Genomic DNA, 19,270 nt, shown 5'->3' on the forward strand with positions numbered 1-19,270 from the left:
AGAGGAGGTGCAGCAGCTAACAGACTGGTGCAGAGCCAACAACCTGTCTCTGAATGTGAACAAAACAAAAGAGATGGTTGTTGACTTCAGGAGAGCACGGAGTGATCACTCTCCGCTGAACATTGATGGTTCCTCCACTGAGATTGTTAAAAGCACTAAATTTCTTTGTGTTCACCTGGGGGAGAATCTCTCCTGGTCCCGTAACACCAGTTCCATAGCAAAGAAAGCCTAGCAGCTTCTCTACTTTCTGCGAAGGCTGAGGAAAGTCCATCTCCCACCCCCATCCTCACCACATTCTACAGAGGATGTATCGAGAGCATCCTGAGCATCTGCATCACTGCCTGGTTCGGGAATTGCACCATCTCGGATCCCAAGACTCTGCAGCGGATAGTGAGGTCAGCTGAGAAGATCATCGGGGTCTCTCTTCCTGCCATTACAGACATTTACACCACACGCTGCACCCGCAAAGCAAACAGCATTGTGAAGGACCCCACGCACCCCTCATACAAACTCTTCTCCCTCCTAACATCTGGCAAAAGGTACCGAAGCATTCAGGCTCTCACGACCAGACTGTGCAACAGTTTCTTCCCCCAAGCCATCAGACTCCTCAATGCCCAGAGTCTATACTGACATCTACATCATTTATTATTATATTGTAATTTGTCCTCTACTGTGCCTATTGTCTTGATTATTAATTATTGTAGTGCCCTGCACTGTTTTGTGCACTTTATGTAGTCCTGTGTAGGTCTGTAGTCTAGTGTATTTTTTGTGTTGTTTTACATAATCTAGTGTATCCTTGAGTTGTCTCTCATAGTCTAGTGTAGTTTTGTGTTGTTTCATGTAGCACCATGGTCCTGGAGGAACGTTGTTTTGTTTTTACTGTGTACTGTACTGGCAGTTTATGGTCGAAATGACAATAAAAGGTGATTTGACTTGACGTAATAGCCTGTCTTGGTCCAACCATACTGATGTCACAACAATGAAAGGGCATCAACACCTGTGCTTGCTCAGGAGGCTGAAGAGATTTTGCATGTCCCCTTTGACTCTTACTAATTTTATCATTGAAACCATCCCATCCAGATGCATCATCGCTTGTACGGCAACAGCTCTGCCCATGGCTGCAAGAAACTGCGGAGAGTTATGTACTCAGTTCAGCACATCATGGAAGCCATTCTCCCCTCATGGACTCTGTCTGCACTTCTCACTGCCTCAGTAAAACAACCAACAGAAACAAGGACCCTAACCATTCCAGACATTCTCTCCTCTCCTATTCAGCAGAAGGTACAAAAGCCTAAAAGCACATACCAGCAGGCTCCCTAGTTCACAAGGCTATTGAAATGTTCCTTGTATGATTAATTGGAATCTTGACCTCAAGATGTACCTTGTGGTGACCTTGCTCCTTGGTTACCTGCACCGCACTTTCTCTGTAACTGTAACACTTCAGTCTGCATTCCATTATTGTTTTTGTACCACTCAATCCACTGTTGTAATGAATTAATCTGTTTGCGAGACAAGTCTTTCACTGTACCTCAGTGTGTGTAACAGTAATAAATCAATCTAATTCAAATTCCTATAGTGTGAAGACAGAACTGCACCCATCACTCCAACATTTGTACAGCTGGAACACAGTGTCCCAATTCAATGCTTAGTGCCTAAGGCAATGAAGGGAAGCATGTTGTAATCCAAGAAATTAATGATGCTGATACGGAACACAGTATCTTTCCTCTTCCCTTTTTAACTCTGACTAGATTTCACTGGAAGGATATGAACACAATCCTTGCTGAGTTCTGACAAGTCAGTGACTTTGATTGTAATGAATCCGAACACCTGCAGACATGTTCAAGCTGGTAGGTATGAATCCTAAATTAATTTGCACGGGCTTACTGTCCAGTGAATACAATCACTTCTCAGCTATACTAAGTTCAACAGCTGCTCTCCTAAACAAGTCCCAAGCACGGATCGGAATGGAATAGCTGGAAATGAGGAGGTTGAAATGGTTGGTGAGAAGTTTCAAGTGATACTCCTTGATTGAGAAAGTATTCTGCCAAGTCATCACTCAGTGAGTGTGTGATGGGAGCACCAAATGCAAAACACTGAAGAATGAAAGAAATGCAATGCAAATGTTAAAGGATGGAAGTGCTTTGAAACATTAACAATTCCTTTCCCTTGCAAAGCTACTGCTCAGGTTGAGTTCCTCCTGCGCATTAGCTGTGGCATCAGATTCCAGAATCTGCAGTCTTTTGTATTTTCTTTGTAAATATTAATTGTTAGTTTAAATGTTTTTAACAGCCTTTAACTCTGTGTGTGTGTGTGTGTGTGTGTGTGTGTGTGTGTGTGTGTGTGAGAGAGATTATTTTCATGACCTTGACAGATTTGGCAGTGAGTAAACATGACATTAGGAGACTGGCTGTCAAAGCCAGCTTGTGGGTGCATCTGGCCACTTGAGCTGACACAAACCTTGTGCTGCACTTAGCCAAATCACTAACAATAACTAATATTATCTTTGATAATATGGAAAGAGCAAGGAATTAAGAAATTGTTGGTAAATCAAACTGAAAGGAAATTAGTTTGGTGACCAGCATTGTGTATCCTCAAAGCTTGTTACAATAACCTTTGTGCCCACATTACAGCAGAGCCATAAGCTGCTGAAACAAAGAGTCAATAGACAGTATACAATAGGTGCAGGAGTAGGCTGTTCAGCCCTTCTAGCCAGCACCACCATTCACTGTGATCACGGCTGATCATCCACAATCAGTACCCTGTTCCTGCCCTCTCCCCATATCCCTTAACTCCGCTATCTTTAAGAGCTCTATCTAACTCTTTCTTGAAAGCATCCAGAGAATTGGCCTCCACTGCCTTCTGAGGCAGAGCATTCCACAGATCCACAACACTCTGGATGAAAAAGTTTTCCTCAACTCTGTTCTAAACGGCCTACCCCTTATTCTTAAACTGTGGCTGCTGGTTCTGGACTCTCCCAGTGTCGAGAACATGTTTCCTGCCTCTAGCGTGTCCAATCCCTTAATAATCTTATATGTTTCAATCAGATCCCCTCTCATCCTTCTAAATTCCAGTGTATACAAGCCCAGTCGCTCCAATCTTTCAACATATGACAGTCCTGCCATTCCGGGAATTAACCTTGTGAATCTACGCTGCACTCCCTCAATAGCAAGAATGTCCTTGCTCAAATTTGGAGACCAAAACTGCACACAATACTCCAGGTGGGGTCTCACCAGGGCCCTGTACAGCTGAAGAAGGACCTCTTTGCTCCTGTACTCAACTCCCTTTGTTTTGAAGGCCAACATGCCATTAGCTTTCTTCACTGCCTGCTGTACCTGCATGCTTACTTTCAGTGACTGATGAACAAGGACACCTAGATCTCATTATACTTCCCCTTTTCCTAACTTGACACCATTCAGATATTAATCTGCCTTCCTATTCTTGCCACCAAAGTGGATAACCTCACATTTGTCCACATTAAACTGCATTTGCCCACTCATCCAGCCTGTCCAAATTACCCTGCATTCTCATAGCATCCTCCTCACATTTCACACTGCCACTCAGCTTTGTGTCATCTGCAAATTTGCTAATGTAGCTTTTAATCACTTCATCTAAATCATTAATGTATATTGTAAATAGCTGCGGTCCCAGCACCAAGCCTTGCAGTACCCCACTAGTCACTGCCTGCCATTCTGAAAGGGACCCGTTAATCCCTACTCTTTGTTTCCTGTCTGCCAACCAATTTTCTATCCATGTCAGTACCCTACCCCCAATACCATGTGCTCTAATTTTGCCCACTAATCTCCTATGTGCGACTTTGTCACAGGTTTTCCGAAAGTCCAGGTACACCACATCCACTGGCTCTCCCTTGTTCATTTTCATTTACATCCTCAAAAAATTCCAGAAGATTAGTCAAGCATGAAGTCACGAGGTTAATTCCTGCGATGACGGGACAGTCAGGCCAATAAAAACAGAAAAATCTGGAAATATACTTTCCTGTGAAAATATAAAGAGTTAAAATTTTGGAATAAAGATCTTTCAGACTTTGAGGTTACATGAGACTATTTTGTGTACAATAGATATCCTCATTTTACAACAGTATCTCTGACAACACAGATCTCAGAGGAATGGCTAGAAGTGGTTAATTGCATTTGGGCTACATGGCCATTTGATTGACCTTCCACTTTATAACTCTGGCCTGTTCTTTTTCATGTCACACTAAAAATTATGTGATATATTGACAGGGCTTTCTTAGCGTAAGCATCCAATTAAAGAGTTGGACAATTAATTCACATATATTAGCAGTATCATTAACTCCCCTGTCACATCCTCCAGATGGAAATAATGATATGAACCTACCCAAATCACCTGCCAAAATAAGATACAATCATTTCTTTTGGCAGATGAAATTGTGCTCAATGGTTACAGAACACCTGTCCAATGACATACAGTCATACAACACAGAACACACCCCACAATCCATTAGGTCAATGGCAGTCTTGTTTTCTACCTAAACCCATCTACCTGCACCCAGACCTTAGTCCTCCATACCTCTCTCATCCATGTACCTCTCCAAACTTCCCTTAAATGTTACAATTGAACTTGCATCCACCATTTCCACTGGCAGCTTGTTCCACATGTTCACCACCCTCTGAGTGAAATAGTTCCCTCTCAGATTTCCCTTAAATATTTCACCTTTTACCATAAACCTATGATCTCTAGTTCTAGTCTTACCACCCTGAGGGGGAAAGCCTGGATGCATTCACTCTATTTATAGTATTTACTCATAATTGTATACTTCTATAAGATCTCCCTTCATTCTCCTGGACTTCTGTGAATAAAGTCCTAACTTATTTAATCTACCCCTATAACTCAAGTCCTGGTAATATCCTTGTGAAATTTCTCTGCACTCTTTCAAACTTATTGATACTTAACCTGTAGGTAAGTGCAACACCTCCCCCAGCTGGTCCAGATCATTTTGTAAACCTTGATAGTCTTCCTCATGGTCCACTATGCCCCCAATCTTGATGTCATCTGCAAGTTTGCTGATCCAATTTACCACACTATCATATAGATTAATATAGATGATGAACAATAATAGACCCCAGCACAGATTCCTGAGGCACACCACTAGTCACAGGCCTCTATCTTTTCCCGCTAAACCAATGTTGAATCCAAATAACTATTTCATCCTGAATGCCAAGTGACTTAACCTTCTGGACCAGCCCAGCCTCCCATACAGACTTTGTCTACATTGACATCAGCAAGGGTTTTGACAATGTCCACTACCTTCCCTTCATCAACCTTCCTGGTAACCTCCTCAAAAAACTCTATAATATTGGTTAGATATGACCTGCCATGCACAAAGCCATGTTGACTATCTCTAACCTGTCTCTGACTATCCCAATACTTTTATGTCCTGTGCCTTAGAACTCCTTCCAATAATCTACCCATGACTAACTTCAGGCTTACCGGCCTATAATTTTCCAGCTTACTCTCAGAGCCTTTCTTAAACAATAGAACATTAGATATCCTCCAGTCCTCTGGTACTTCATCTCTGGTTAAGGGTATTTTAAACATGTTTGCCAAGGCCCCTGCAAATTTCTGCATGAGCCTCTCACACGGTCTGAGAGGACACCTTGGACACCCTAAGGATTTATCCACCCTAATTTGCCACAAGATAGCAAGTGCCATCTCTTCTGTAATTCGGATATGGTCCATGACAATTTGTGCCCAATATCATTCAAATATTCTCCACTTCTTTTACATATGGCAGGGAAAAAATTCATACTGGGAAATTATCAAAGTCAATAATTTGTGGAGGGCAAGGGAATAACTTAAGGCCCCAGAACAAATACAGTACGTCTAAGTGAACGCCAGCAAAGGTTTATCACACTAAAGGAAATCATTGGAATTGATTCACTTTCACATTTTTTGTCCATTTCATGTTATTCTGTATCAACTATAACTCAAATGACAGCAAGCCTGTTTGTGAGTCAGATGGTCGAGAATTCAGGGACTTAAACACAGAAGTCTTACCCGATTCTCCTGTGAAATATTGAGGAAGTACGGCACTGCAGAGACTCTGCCTTGTGGTTCAGACCAGACTAAAGCCCCAGCGTCTTTTTTTAGTGGAAGGAAATATTCCTTGTGGAATTACTTTGGAAGCAGGAGAATGAACCTCTGTGTCCTGGTTAATATTATCCAGTTTTCAACACCACTAAAATAAATGTAAAAGGCAGTATGGAAGCATAGTGGTTAGCGTAAAGCTTTACCGCGGTAGCAATCAGCAATCAGGATTCAATTCCCACCACTGTTTGTACGTTCTCCCCATGACTGCGTGTGTTTCCCCTGGGTGCTCTAGATTGCAAAGACATACAGTTTGGGTTAGGGTTAGTAAGTTTGTTGCTATGTTGGTACTGGAAGCACAGCAACACTTGTGGGCTGCCCCCAGCACATCCTCCGTCTGTGTTAGTCATTGACACAAGTGATGCATTTCACTGTATGTTTCAATGTACATATGACAAATAAGGCAAATCTTTAAATCTGTTTTTAAAAATGATCTTGTTATTGTTGTACTACTGTTAGGAAAAGCAAGCTGTATCTAAATTGTTTCCATGTTTTACACAATAATTTCACATCTCACAGTAATATCACTGAAGACTTTGAATATTGATTAGGCTATAATGTAATTGGAAGATTGAACAAATGTTATAAATGAAGTTACTATATGAATGTAATGCTTTCAATTTGTTTTAATTCAAATGGAGATCATTTATGGGCTGTTTTAAAGTTTGGCAATGTCAAATGGCTCAAAGGATAGACAGCTCCTGTGTTAACACTTAAAAGAAATAGCTGCTTGTTGCAGTAATTAATATCACTGAGCCGGCTCCTTCCAAACAGAAAAAATAAATGTTGATTAAATTTCCAATATTGGTATTGACTTTTGTTTATATTTAAATTTCTTACAACCCCCTCTTACCCAAATGCAATTAACTCCAAAAAGTGTCAAACCAGTGTACAGAATGAGCTTGAATCCACATGTGGCCACACAGTATAGGTGGTAAACCTGCCACGTTGGAAATCAAAAACATGTTTTTCACCGACAGCTTGATTAAACTTAATGAAATCTGAACTAGTGCAGTCTAAAAAAATAACACGGAGGAACATGTCTGTAAAAGCTGACAATCATCCCGTCTAAGATCATAGTAATAAGAAAGAATATGTGATGGCTATATAATTTAAAAGATAGATGCCTGCTGTGAACCCCTGATGCATAGAGAAAGGATATTCTGATTGCCAGTTGAAGAAGGGTAATCAAAGGGAACTCCATTTACTTTTCAGAACCATGGAATGTTCCCATATAATGAATGTAGATGGAAATGAAAAACTTCCACTCATCATTTCATTCATTAGTTAGGCTGCTTAGCCAGTTATAAGATCACATTCATTAACAGTAGATATTTCTATTCTTCTCCCAAGTACATGTCTTTGCAATTCCTGTTCTGGGCTCTTAAATAAAACTCTTGACTCGTATTTCCAAAGTTCACTTTCAGGCATACATTAAATAAACATCAATCTTATACTTTTTATAGTTCTGAAATTATGTGGAGTATGTAAATTAATGTATCTTTTCTGTGGTAGAAGGTTATGGATTAATTTCTCTCTGATGTTATGATTTCCTTGGGATGGTTCACATGAAAAACTACCCTGACTTTAAATACTGATGTTTTTCAGCATTTGCTACATGTGGAAGTTATAAGTAGAACTAATGGCATTGATCTGTGCATCTCCCCAATAGCTTATCACCTATAGTCATAAAGTCCTCTTTGTGTAGTTCCATGGTATAAGATCATAACATAATGGAGTATCTGACTGATTGATTGTTTGCTGGGCTATTTGACACATTCCATCTTTGCTGGAACATAGGTATCTACAGCACATTACAGGCCCTTCGGCCCGCAATGTTGTACTGGCCACGTAACCTACTCTAAAAGCTGCCTAGAATTTCCCTACTGCATAGCCCTCTATTTTACTAAGCTCCATGCATCTAAGAGTCTCTTAAAAGACCCGATTGTATCTGCCTCTACCACTTTAGCTGGCAGTGCATTCCATGCACCCACCACTCTGTGTGAAAAACTTACCTCTGACATCCCCCATATGCCTACTTCCAAGCACCATAAAACTATGCCCCTTGTATTAGCCATTTCAGCCCTGGGAAAAAGGCTCTGACTATCCAAATGATCAATGACTCTCATCATCTTATACACCTTGATCAGATCACCTCTCAGCCTCTTATGCTCCATGGAGAAAAGGCCAATTTCACTCAACCTATTCTCAAAAGGCATGCTCTCCAATCCAGGCAACATCCTTGTAAATCTCCTCTGCACTCACTCTATAGAATCCACATTCTTCCTGTAATGAGGTGACCAGAACTGAGCACAGTACTCCAAGTGGGGTCTTGACCAGAGTCCTATATAGCTGTAATATTACCTCACGGCTCTTGAACTCAATCCCACAGTTGATGAAGACCAACACACCATACACCGCCTTAACAACATTGTCAACCTGTGCAGCAGCTTTGAGTGTCCTCTATGGACACAGACCCCAAGATCTCGATGATCCTCCACACTGTCAAGAGACTTACCATTAATATTATCTGTCAATGTGATATATTCTATTAATATATTACATTAATATTAACATTATAATGAAATTATTCAATTAATCCCCATTTAGCTGTTCTTTCCCAATAATCAAGGAGTCTTATATCATGGAAACAGGGTGCACAGTCTGTTCATCAGACATGTATTTATACTAATCCTCCAGTAACTCTCATTTCTACCAACTAGAGGCAATTCAGTGGCCAATTACCTTACTAACCCACATTCTTAGAGAAACCCACAGTCTTAAGGAGGACGTATGAAGTCCACGTAGACAGCACCCGATGTTAGGATCAAATCCAGGTTGCTAAACCTGTTAGCAGGCTCAACTATTTGTGTAACTTTCATTGATATGCATAAAATGGAGCTTAAATGCTCACAAGAAAAAAAAACATGTTTAATTACATACTTTTAGAAACAAAAACAGCTCCATTTGAGTGGCACAGAGCTCCAGTGACTTACGGTCCACGCGGTCTATGTGGAGTTGCCCCAGTGGCAGAATCTGGAGTGAGCTGTTGGAAAGGTGGGAAGAATGAAATGGAATCTGTGTAGGATTGGTGTGGATGGATGCTTGGTGGTGTGACTTCACAACACATCTCTTTAATTTATACTCACTGAAAACACATAGATGTGAAGCCCAGGTGGGTGGATGGGGTACTGTGATATTAATATTAAATAATCACTTCAGCACCCATTTGCACATCCTAGACTTGCAGTGGGTCACGTGAAGACTGGCCCTGGGCACCTTCAACCAACTTTGAGAGTTCTACTGTCCTCAGATTCTTGTGGAGGTGCAGCAGCTGAGTGAACAGGCATGTCCAGCTTGAGGGAAGTTGGTGAAACATGTAACATCCCTTATGCTCCATGATGTAGGAATTCAGAACGAATGAGGGACATGAGATACACTTACTAGATAAGCCAATGTACTGGAGAGCTGAAGAAGCAAGTTTCAAGCAAAAGTACTCAAGATTATAGACTTTAGGGCTACTTTTGAGGGTGATATCATGAATACTCAAATACCAGCTTTTGGAATTGGAGATTGCATTAGAATTGGTTTATTATTGTCACACGCATTGAAGTACAAAGCTGAAAAGCTTATCTTGCATTTGGTATCATTGGTAAACTTGTAGATGGAGTGACAGCAGAATCTGGCCAGTCAAAATTGTATAGTGAGTAGGAGCTGAGGACCCAGCCTTGTGGAGGACCAGTGCTGAGAATAGTTATGGTGCAGGCGTTGCTGCCCATCCTTACTGACTGTGGTCTGTTGGTCAGGAAGTCAAACATTCAGTTGGAGATGGAACCATTGACTTCCAGGTCTTGGAGTCTGCTGATGTGTTTGCTCGGAAGTACAGAACTGAAGTTTTTCACTATAATCAAAAATGATAAACAATAGTCTAAAGTAGGTGTCTTTACTATTCAGATGCTCCATAGACAAGTGTGTGGCCAAGGAGATGGTCTTCAGCACATGATGGAGTACATTATTTTTCAGGTCAGCATAGATCATATAGGCTGTCATTCTCCATCAGAAGTTTCTGGTTTCCCTGGTAGGAAGCAGCTCTACAAATTGGCCTGATAGAAGTTAATGTTTCCAATCAGTGTAATGTTAAAAATAACAAGGAAGAATTTGCTGGGCAACACAACCTTGTGGTTTGAATTTGCTGGGAACTGGAAGATTCACCAGATCAGCACAGCACACTGACCTTTTGCTTCATGGATCAGATTTCAGTTCCACCTGGGAGTGATGGGGTGAAAAAGATGTGAGAATGGATAATCTTAATCCAGTTCTAGTGGAAGAGATAAAGATATGGGGGGTGGATATGACTCAAGGACTTAGTTAGCCATTCGTTAACACTGACCGGATGCTTTTGGGATTTATGCAAGGAGAATTCCTAAATCCTTTCCTTTTCAACCTGTCACATCATCTACCGCATATTTACTACCAACAGTTCACATTTTTGCACTATCCTATATTAATCCACATTAAAATGCATCATCTGGTACTTGGCCATAATTGGTTTGTCTCTCTAAAGATAATTAATATTTTTCTGCTCATTATCTGACTACATAATTATGGCTTATCAGCAAACTTTATGCTATTTTTCAAAGCTTTATTTGAATCAAGAATTCAGCTGAATGGATATCAGGCAGTGAATTGTTGCCATTACCTGCCACTGTATGAAAAATCCCACATCCCAAGGACATGCTGGTAAATTAATTGACTGCTGCAGATTATCTTTTAGCATAGATTACAGTCAAAAGAATCAAAGCAAAGTTGATGGATGTAAGTGAAGGAGAGTGAATTGCAGGGGTACAGGGAAATGAAATACAATGAGGCTAATGAGATGGTTCTTTAGTGGAACTGATGGACCAAATAGCTTCTTAAGAAGACACTTTGCAGTTAAGTGGATTTGTAACGTTCAAAGACTTACAGACAAATCTGATGGCACCTTGGACTTCCTAGATGAAAAACAAGGGGCTATCAGTCCTTAAATACTTGGGCAAAGATTAGAACAATTTTCTCATGGTCAATTTGATATTTCTGGTGAACTTGCTTGATTTCTCAGCTCTGCAATGGCTGCCACATTTTATTTATCACATCATATGAAGGGCTAGTTTTTATTGGAAAGATAGGAAAATCAACCACTTCTGCTTCTTCCTTGGCTGCCTCCTCAACCCTCTCCAGAAAGTGATTGGCCTTCTGCTGAAAACATCAATCTCAACCACTCTTGGCCACTTCTAGTCAAACAAATATATAGCTGTTAAAAAGATCGCAAATCAATGGATTCCCTCAGAAACTAGCATGGTTGCTTTTCTTTTAAACCATATATGAATAGCCTGCCTCTAAATGACATACAAATGTGTATGAACATCAGTAAAAAACCATTGTCATTCAAACTCTTGACAATTCAGATACGGAATGCACACTTGATGAAGTGAAATAAGACTTATGTCAGACCTCTGCTTAAAATGCTGTCTCCAGCCAGACAAAGCCACGCTGACTATTCCTAATCACATTATGCCTCTCCAAATGTCCATAAATCCTGCCTCTCAGGATTTTCACTATTAACTTATCAACCACTAAAGTAAGACTCACTGGTCTATAATTCCCTGGGCTAGACTACTCCCTTTCTTAAATAAGGGAACAACAACCCTCCAATCCTCCTGAACCTCTCCCATCCCCATTGAACTTCTGGTAATGACTCGCCCCCCTCTCCTTCACCATTCCCCATCCCCTTTTCCCTCCCTCACCTTATCTCCTTGCCTGCCCATCTCTTTTCTTTCTTCCAGGACCTTCTGTTCTCTATTAGATCCCTCTTCTCCAGCCCTGCATCTCTTTTACCAATCAACTACCCAACTCTTTACTTCACCTCTTTTCTCCTGGTTTCACCTACCATTTCATATTTCTCCCTTCCTTCCACCATCTTTTAACTATATTCCTCACCTTTTATTCTCTAGTTCTGCTGCAAGGTCTCAGCCCAAAATGGCAACTGAACTCTTTTCCAGTGATTCCACGGAAGTGATTCCAGGATTGAAAGGCTGGTCATATGAAAAGCATTTGACGGCTCTGAGGCTGTACCCACTGGATTTCAGAAGAATGAGGGGTGACCTAATTGAAACTTATTGAATATTGAAAGGCCTCGATAGAGTGGATGTGGAAAGGATGTTTCCTATGGTGGGGGAAATCTAAGACCAGAGGACACAGCATCAGAATAGAGGGGCAACCTTTTAGAACAGAGGTGAAGAGGAAATTCTTTAGCCAGAGAAAGATGAATCTGTTGAAGTTGTTGGCTGTGGAGGGCAAGTCTTCAGGTATACTTAAGGCAGAGATGAACTGATTCTTGATTAGTCAGGGCATGAAGAGATAAGGCAGGAGATTGGGGCTGAGAGGAAAAATGGATCAGCCATGATGAAATGGTGGAGTAGACTCAATGGTCCAATGGCCTAACTCTGATCCTATATCTTATGGTCTTATGGAGTGAACATCACAAATAGATAGTCCTGGTCAACAATATGAACACTGCAGCCAAAGAAATCACCAGCTCCTCTACTTCCACAGGAAGCTAAAGAAATTTGGCATGACCTCTTTGACCCTCACCATAGAAAGTATCCTATCTAGATGTATCATGGCTTGGCATGGTAAGTGCTCTGCCCACGGCCACAAGAAACTGCAGAGATGTGGACACAGCTCAGCAACTACAGAAACCAGCCCCCCTTCCATAGATGCTCTCTGCACCTCTTGCTGTCTCAGTAGAGAAACCAGCATAATCAAAAATCCCACCCATTCTGGACGTTTTCTCTTCATCCCCCTCCCACAGGGGAGAAGATACGTAAGACTGAACGCATGTACCACCTGGCTCACGGACAGCTCAAACCCAGTTGTAAGGCTATTAGATGGTATGATAAGATGATCGCTTGACTTCACAATCTACCTTGTTATGACCTTGCACCTTATTGTCTATCTGCATTGCACTTTCTCGATAACTGTCATACTTGATCTTCACTGTTATTGTTTTACCTTGCACCACCTGAATGGACTGATGCACTGAATTGATCTGTATGAACAGTGTACAAAGTAAGTTTTTTGCTGTTCCCCAGGATAGGTGACAAAAACCAATAATAATATGGTGATGCCAAAAGAGACAAGCTTGCATTTTTAATTTCAAGCCCCCACATTCCGAGATTAAATAAAGACAAGGTTCCCCCAACCCCAACTTCACCAGCCTCCACATTCATCTTCCATAATTTCTGTCAAACTCAACAGGATTTCATTACCAGACAAATCTTCCCCTCCATTCTGTGCTTTACACTCTGGTTCTGACAAATGTTGTCTTGTTTCTATATACTTTATATGGTTATGTACATGTATATAGTTAAATGACAATAAACTTGATCTGAAGCTACTCTTGCCACAATTCCTTGGCCTGCTCTTTCATTTCTTTTGCTCTGACCAACTCGCGACTCAAACTGTCCTTGCAGGTAAAGCACCAATTCACTAGCTTTTATTCCAACTTATTGTGTTGCTTTTTGTGCCTTCAATGTGAAATCCTCATATGAAAATTATAAATGCAGATTGGGAACTGCTTTGCAGAACACCTACTTTTAGTCTTCAAGTTTCCAGTTGCTTTTCTCTTTAATTCTCCATCCCACTGTCACTCTGACCTCTCTGCTTTTGATCTCCTATCCTGAAGAACAGCATCCATCTGAGTACAACATAGGATTCAATAGGGAAGTCAAGGACTTCAGCCGACCATCTATAGTTACATCTTAGTGTTTCGATATTTCTTTCCTTTCCATCTGTCGTCAATTGCCACTCCCTATTTGCTGAACCACCAGGAAGGAGGTACAGAAGCCTGAAGGCACACACTCAGCTATTCAGGAACAGCTTCTTTCTCTCTGTCATCCAATTCCATAAACACTACCTCACTTCTCAAAAAATATTATTTCTGTTTTACACTACACATATACACACGCATAGAACATAGAATAGCACAACACATTACAGGCCCTTCAGCCCACAATGTTGTGCCGACCCTTAAACCCTGCCTCCCATATAACCCCCCCCCCCACCTTAAATTCCTCCATATACCTGTCTCTTAAACTTCACTAGTGTATCTGTCTCCACCACACACTCAGGCAGTGCATTCCACACACCAACCACTCTCTGAGTGAAAAACCTTCTTCTAATATCCCCCTTGAACTTCTCTCCCCTTACCTTACCTTATAGTAATTAATAATTTATTTTTCTTTCTATATTCTCATGTATAGCATTGAACTGCTGCTGCTAACAAATTTTATGACACATGCCGGTGATAATAAACTTGATTCTGATTCAGAATTGCCTGTTTACAATGTAAGGTAATCTGATAACCTTGGCCAACAGGTGATCATATGTATTCCCATTGTTCTTTCTGCTCTCTCCTCTCTGGAACCTAAAATGTATGTGTTTTCTTATTCTTCTTCAGCCTGGTCTTCTCTCCTTACAGATCCTGATGAGTGCTTCTAGCATTCTCTGTAATCATTGTGATTTTCCAGCATCCACAGTATTTTCCTCCAATAGACTTCATGGCTACTTCTGTATTGAGCTACTCTGATATCCTATGCATTGGTTTTAATGTCAAATTCAGTCATTCCTGATATTTGAAAGGAACAAATCGCAGAAAAACACAAAAGAGACTTACCTGGGTAATTGATGCTGGTCTTTTGTTCTGCAAAGCAATGGAGCATGGACCAAGATCTTGCTTCTTTATCAAAATGTTGACAAAAAATACACAAAATAGCTTCTTCTTAAGCATTTATTTTGAAGTTCTGCCCTCATTAATAGCCACTACAGCTTTATTGTTCTAGCACTATTCCCTTTCATTTTTATATAGTTCTATTACCCAGTAAGTAGTGCCATAAGGCGCAGATGATTTTTAAGCTTTATAGTGCCCATAATCACCTGGGAGTGGCAAAGCAAGGATAGCAGCTCACCACAGTAACAAGTCACCACATGGCCATTGGTCTACCTATTTCTATCTCTGGATATGTTAGCTATTTTCTGAAAACCGTGCAGCAAATTCCTGGATTCTTTCAGGGAACCTTAGACTCGGGTGGTAACTTGTTTTGAAAGTTGAAGACTTTTGGTAAAACATCATCTAGTATCCAAGGCAGTCTTTCCTTTTGCGAGTTATATTGCTGGCCATTTCTGAACTAAACACTTTGATCTTGTGCAATATTTTCATTTCTTCAAATCCACTATAACCCCGATTGACGTAAAACAAATCCACTGCTCTCAGTTCGTACAAGAGGCTTGAGACTCGGTGCTGGGATGGGTTATTCCCTCAGTTTCTACATCAATTCATTTACTCAGAAATGTTAGGCCTAAGCTACACATGATATTTTTGGTTTTTACATTCAAAATATTTTGTGATTTTTAGAACTGGGAAGAAGCATTACTAAATGCTCATGCTATAGATTCTGATTACAAAGTTGTAATACTTTGTCACATGAGGTAGACACAACTTACTTGGTGCATTAAATAAGAACTCATTTATCTTGCTTCAAAAGTTACTTCTTATGTGGAGTGTTACGTACTCGTGTATCTTGTGACTGTCACATGACCATGATGTAATTGAGGCTCTGCTGGGCATGATGTAATAGTCTTGTGATGGTGCAGTGATGTAACTTTCCCCCAGTGAGGGGTCAAGTGATGGCCTGCTTCAACAGGGTATAAAAGGAGAACCCCTCCCTGTGACACAGATCAGTTTGTGGCTTAAGTCATCAGTGACTCAGTTCTACTGCGTATTTGATTTTATGACGCAGCTTCATTTTAAAGTGGAGTTTTAATTTCTACTGTAAGAATTGTTGTGCCAGCAGTTCTGAAAATCGCTGCCAGTTAAAGTCCAGTCAGAGAGTGAAGAATTTATTGAAGTTCGGAAAACCTGAAGGATTGAGAAAAGTTGGTGTCATCAGCGGTGAACCAGGTTCGACCTTACTTGATCCTCATATGAAAGGACTTAGTAACCTGCATCCTAGATAGTCCCTGCTATGGAGCAGAAGGGACTGGAGCAAGGTTTCACCAAGGCAAGGTCAGTGCCTTTAAGTAGTTTTATTTCCTTTGCCGTAAATCCTTCGGGCAAGGCATATTTTGGCTGGGATCAGCAGTAACGTCATGACGTTGAGGAATTTGTTACTTCTACAAAAATCTCTCCTAAACTGACTGTGTAAATCACTTGGACTTTTTACATTATCACTCTAAGAACTGTTTTTGCATTATAGCTTAAGAACTGTTCGAGCTGCCGTACAGCAGCCGACTTCCGGTTAAGTTAGTCGTTTGTTTACTTTTGGGTTTTCTTTAGCAGTGTTTAATAAATGTTTTATTTGTTATAAAAAACCTGTCTCCATTCTATATTCATTGTTGCTGAATCATAACAGGAGATATTTTCACCTTTCCCAATAATTATGAACTTTTATGCATGAAGTCAAACAGAAACATAAGAATTTCACACTGGACAAAAATATTGAAGGGTCTAATAGCAGAGAATTTCAAATTTAATTACAGTAATTTGTGTAGTCAAAGCTCTGCCAAAACACAAGTATTTGCTAAACAAAGACTTTATTGTTTCACTATTAATCTTTCTTAAAGGATTTTATAATTAGCCTGAAAACTGAATGATAATGAATGTTCAAGTTCCATGTTGCTCACTAACAAAAGACCTGCAGGACACTGTGGATTTGAAACATATACATGGAAGCAAGTGAATATTATACTTAAAGGGAATAATTGGGTTCAAAGGACCAAGTCATGATTTTAAACTAACTTAAAAAATGAAAATGCTTGAAAACAATTTTTGCAGTTGAGTTAAGGGTGATAAAATACAGTAAGGCATTATATCAATTTATTCACCTACCTAGGCAGAATTTAATCTACAGTAGTTGATTCTACAGCATGAATGTGTGGATTAAATACAGATTGTTTCCAAATTGTAACACATTTAGCTGTGAAACTGGTGAACCTAATTTATGAAATCAACCTGTCTATTTTGCAGCTGTAACTAACAGATACTGAAGCAGCAAAAATATTTTCTCACCAAAAGTTCAACTTTCACTCAGTTATTACATACTAGCTATCACGTCAATTGCTTCTGAAAGTCATACTCTGTAATTTTTTGTAATTTTTCAAATCATACAAAATGAAAAAAGCTACTTTCTCTGGTCTTCAAATATAATGAGCAACACCGAAGCTATGAAGAGCTCTTTACCTCAGGCACAGTTGCCTTAATTTTCACTGTTTCTTCTCAACACAGTTCAAAATAATGTTTTGCTTGATTTTTCCATCAGGATATTAATTCAGATTACGCATGATGGGTGTTCACACAATATAATGATGGAAGCTTTGGTGGTGGTTGCTGTAAGAATATATTTTTGCATGTTTTCCGTTTCTTCTTTGACAAGAGGCAACAGTTTTCACAACTTTTGTAAAAATCCTTGCAACTGTCTGATAATGTCAGTGTCCACAGATTCCATCAGACTCTGGAAGCCTTGTTCCCCAAGTAATTCTTGCTGTGCCTTCAGCTTCTCGTAGACAAACTGCTGTAGTGATACGCTGTGCACTGGGTCTTTCAATGCAAGCTGTAGGAGTTGGATAAAAACAACAAATGAATAGCAACACACTTTTCTTTGTAGCACATTACATAGTTTGTTGGTCTATCTGGCCCTTGTCAAATTCCTTAATAATGACATTTCTGGCTTCCTCCAACATACAAAGTAATTTTTACTGGCAGACAATTTTTACTTGCAGTTATATTGTTATCTCCCATTGCTAAATAAATCACAAGACTTAACCTCTGATAATATGGTACTGTTGCCATAAGTAGTATTAAAAGCTCTTACTTTTTAAGTAAGTAACATCTGCACATTATTGAAAGGTCAAAAGATTGTTATGTTTGCTTGTGCCCTTAGCCTGAAAATATTTAATCAGAAATCTTTAATTTAGTCATAGTCGTAGAAAAATACAGCACATAATCAGACCCCTTGGCCCATCTAGTCTGTGCCAAAACCATTTAAATTGCCCACTTCCATCAACCTGCACCCGGACCACAACCCTTCCATCTACTTATCTATCCAACTTCTCTTAAAGTTGAAATCGAGCTTGCATGCACCACTTGCACTGGCAGCTTGTTCCACACTGTCATGTTTCCCTTCATGATCTCCATAACTTTTCACCTTTCATCCATAACCCATGACCTTCCATTGTAACCCCACCCAAAATGAGTGGAAAAAGCCAGAATGCATTTACCCTATCTATACACCTTATAATTTTGTATACCTCTATGTAATCTCCCGTCAGTCTTCTATATTCCAAGGAATAAAATCCTAGTCTATTCAATCTTTCCTTATAACTCAGGTCCTCCAGTCCTTGTAAATTTTCTCTGTACTCTTTCAAGCTTGTTTATATCTTTCTTGTAGGTAGTGACCAAAACTGCACATAATACTCCAAATTAGGCCTCAATAAATGACTTAACAGTATAGAACTCCAACAAAATATCCCACCTCTTGCACGCAATGCTTTGATTTATGAAGGCCAATGTGTGAAAAGCTTTCTTTATGACCTTGTCCATCAGTGCCACCAGTTTCAATTAATTATGGACCTGTATTCCCATATCCCTTTGTTCTACCACACTGCTCAGTGTCCTACCATTACTGTGTAAGACCTAACCTGGTTGGCGCTACCAAAGTGCAACACCTCTCAGATGTCTGCATTAAATTCCAGCTGCCATTTTTCCATCTGGCACAGATCCAACTGCAAGCTGATAGCCTTTCTCACTATTCATTAGATCTGCAATCTTGGTGTCATCTACATATTTGCTGATCCACTTAACCGCATTATCATCCAGATCATGGACATAGATGACAAACCACAAAAGAGCCAGCATTGATCCCTTTGCACTCCATTAGTCATAGGCTTCCAGTCGGAGAGGCAACCATCTACTACCCCTCTCTAGCTTCTCCCACAAAGCCAATGTCTAATCCAATTTACTACCTCATTTTGAATGTCAAACAATTGAATCTTCTTGATCAAGCTTCCAAGTGGGACCTTGTCAAATTCCTTGCTGAAGTCCATGCAGACA

The 19,270-nt window shown here is 40.1% G+C and overlaps 1 protein-coding gene across 2 annotated transcripts in view; it reads right to left on the reverse strand.

Annotated features, from left to right (window-relative positions):
* Nucleotides 1-16,101: 16,101 nt before the first annotated feature.
* The window catches only part of ipo11 (importin 11), a 414,929-nt gene continuing 411,760 nt past the window's right edge, over nucleotides 16,102-19,270 (reverse strand). Inside the window, exon 31 of one of the 2 annotated variants that reach the window (XM_059989330.1) lies at nucleotides 16,102-17,771. In XM_059989330.1, the coding sequence (XP_059845313.1) occupies nucleotides 17,607-17,771 (165 nt within the window). In that variant the 3' untranslated portion in view covers nucleotides 16,102-17,606. The remainder of the gene's footprint in view (nucleotides 17,772-19,270) is intronic. The other variant, XM_059989331.1, reaches the window with a different exon arrangement.

This window comes from Hypanus sabinus, chromosome 14 (assembly GCF_030144855.1).
Source record: "Hypanus sabinus isolate sHypSab1 chromosome 14, sHypSab1.hap1, whole genome shotgun sequence".
Classification (NCBI taxonomy): Eukaryota; Metazoa; Chordata; class Chondrichthyes; order Myliobatiformes; family Dasyatidae; genus Hypanus; species Hypanus sabinus.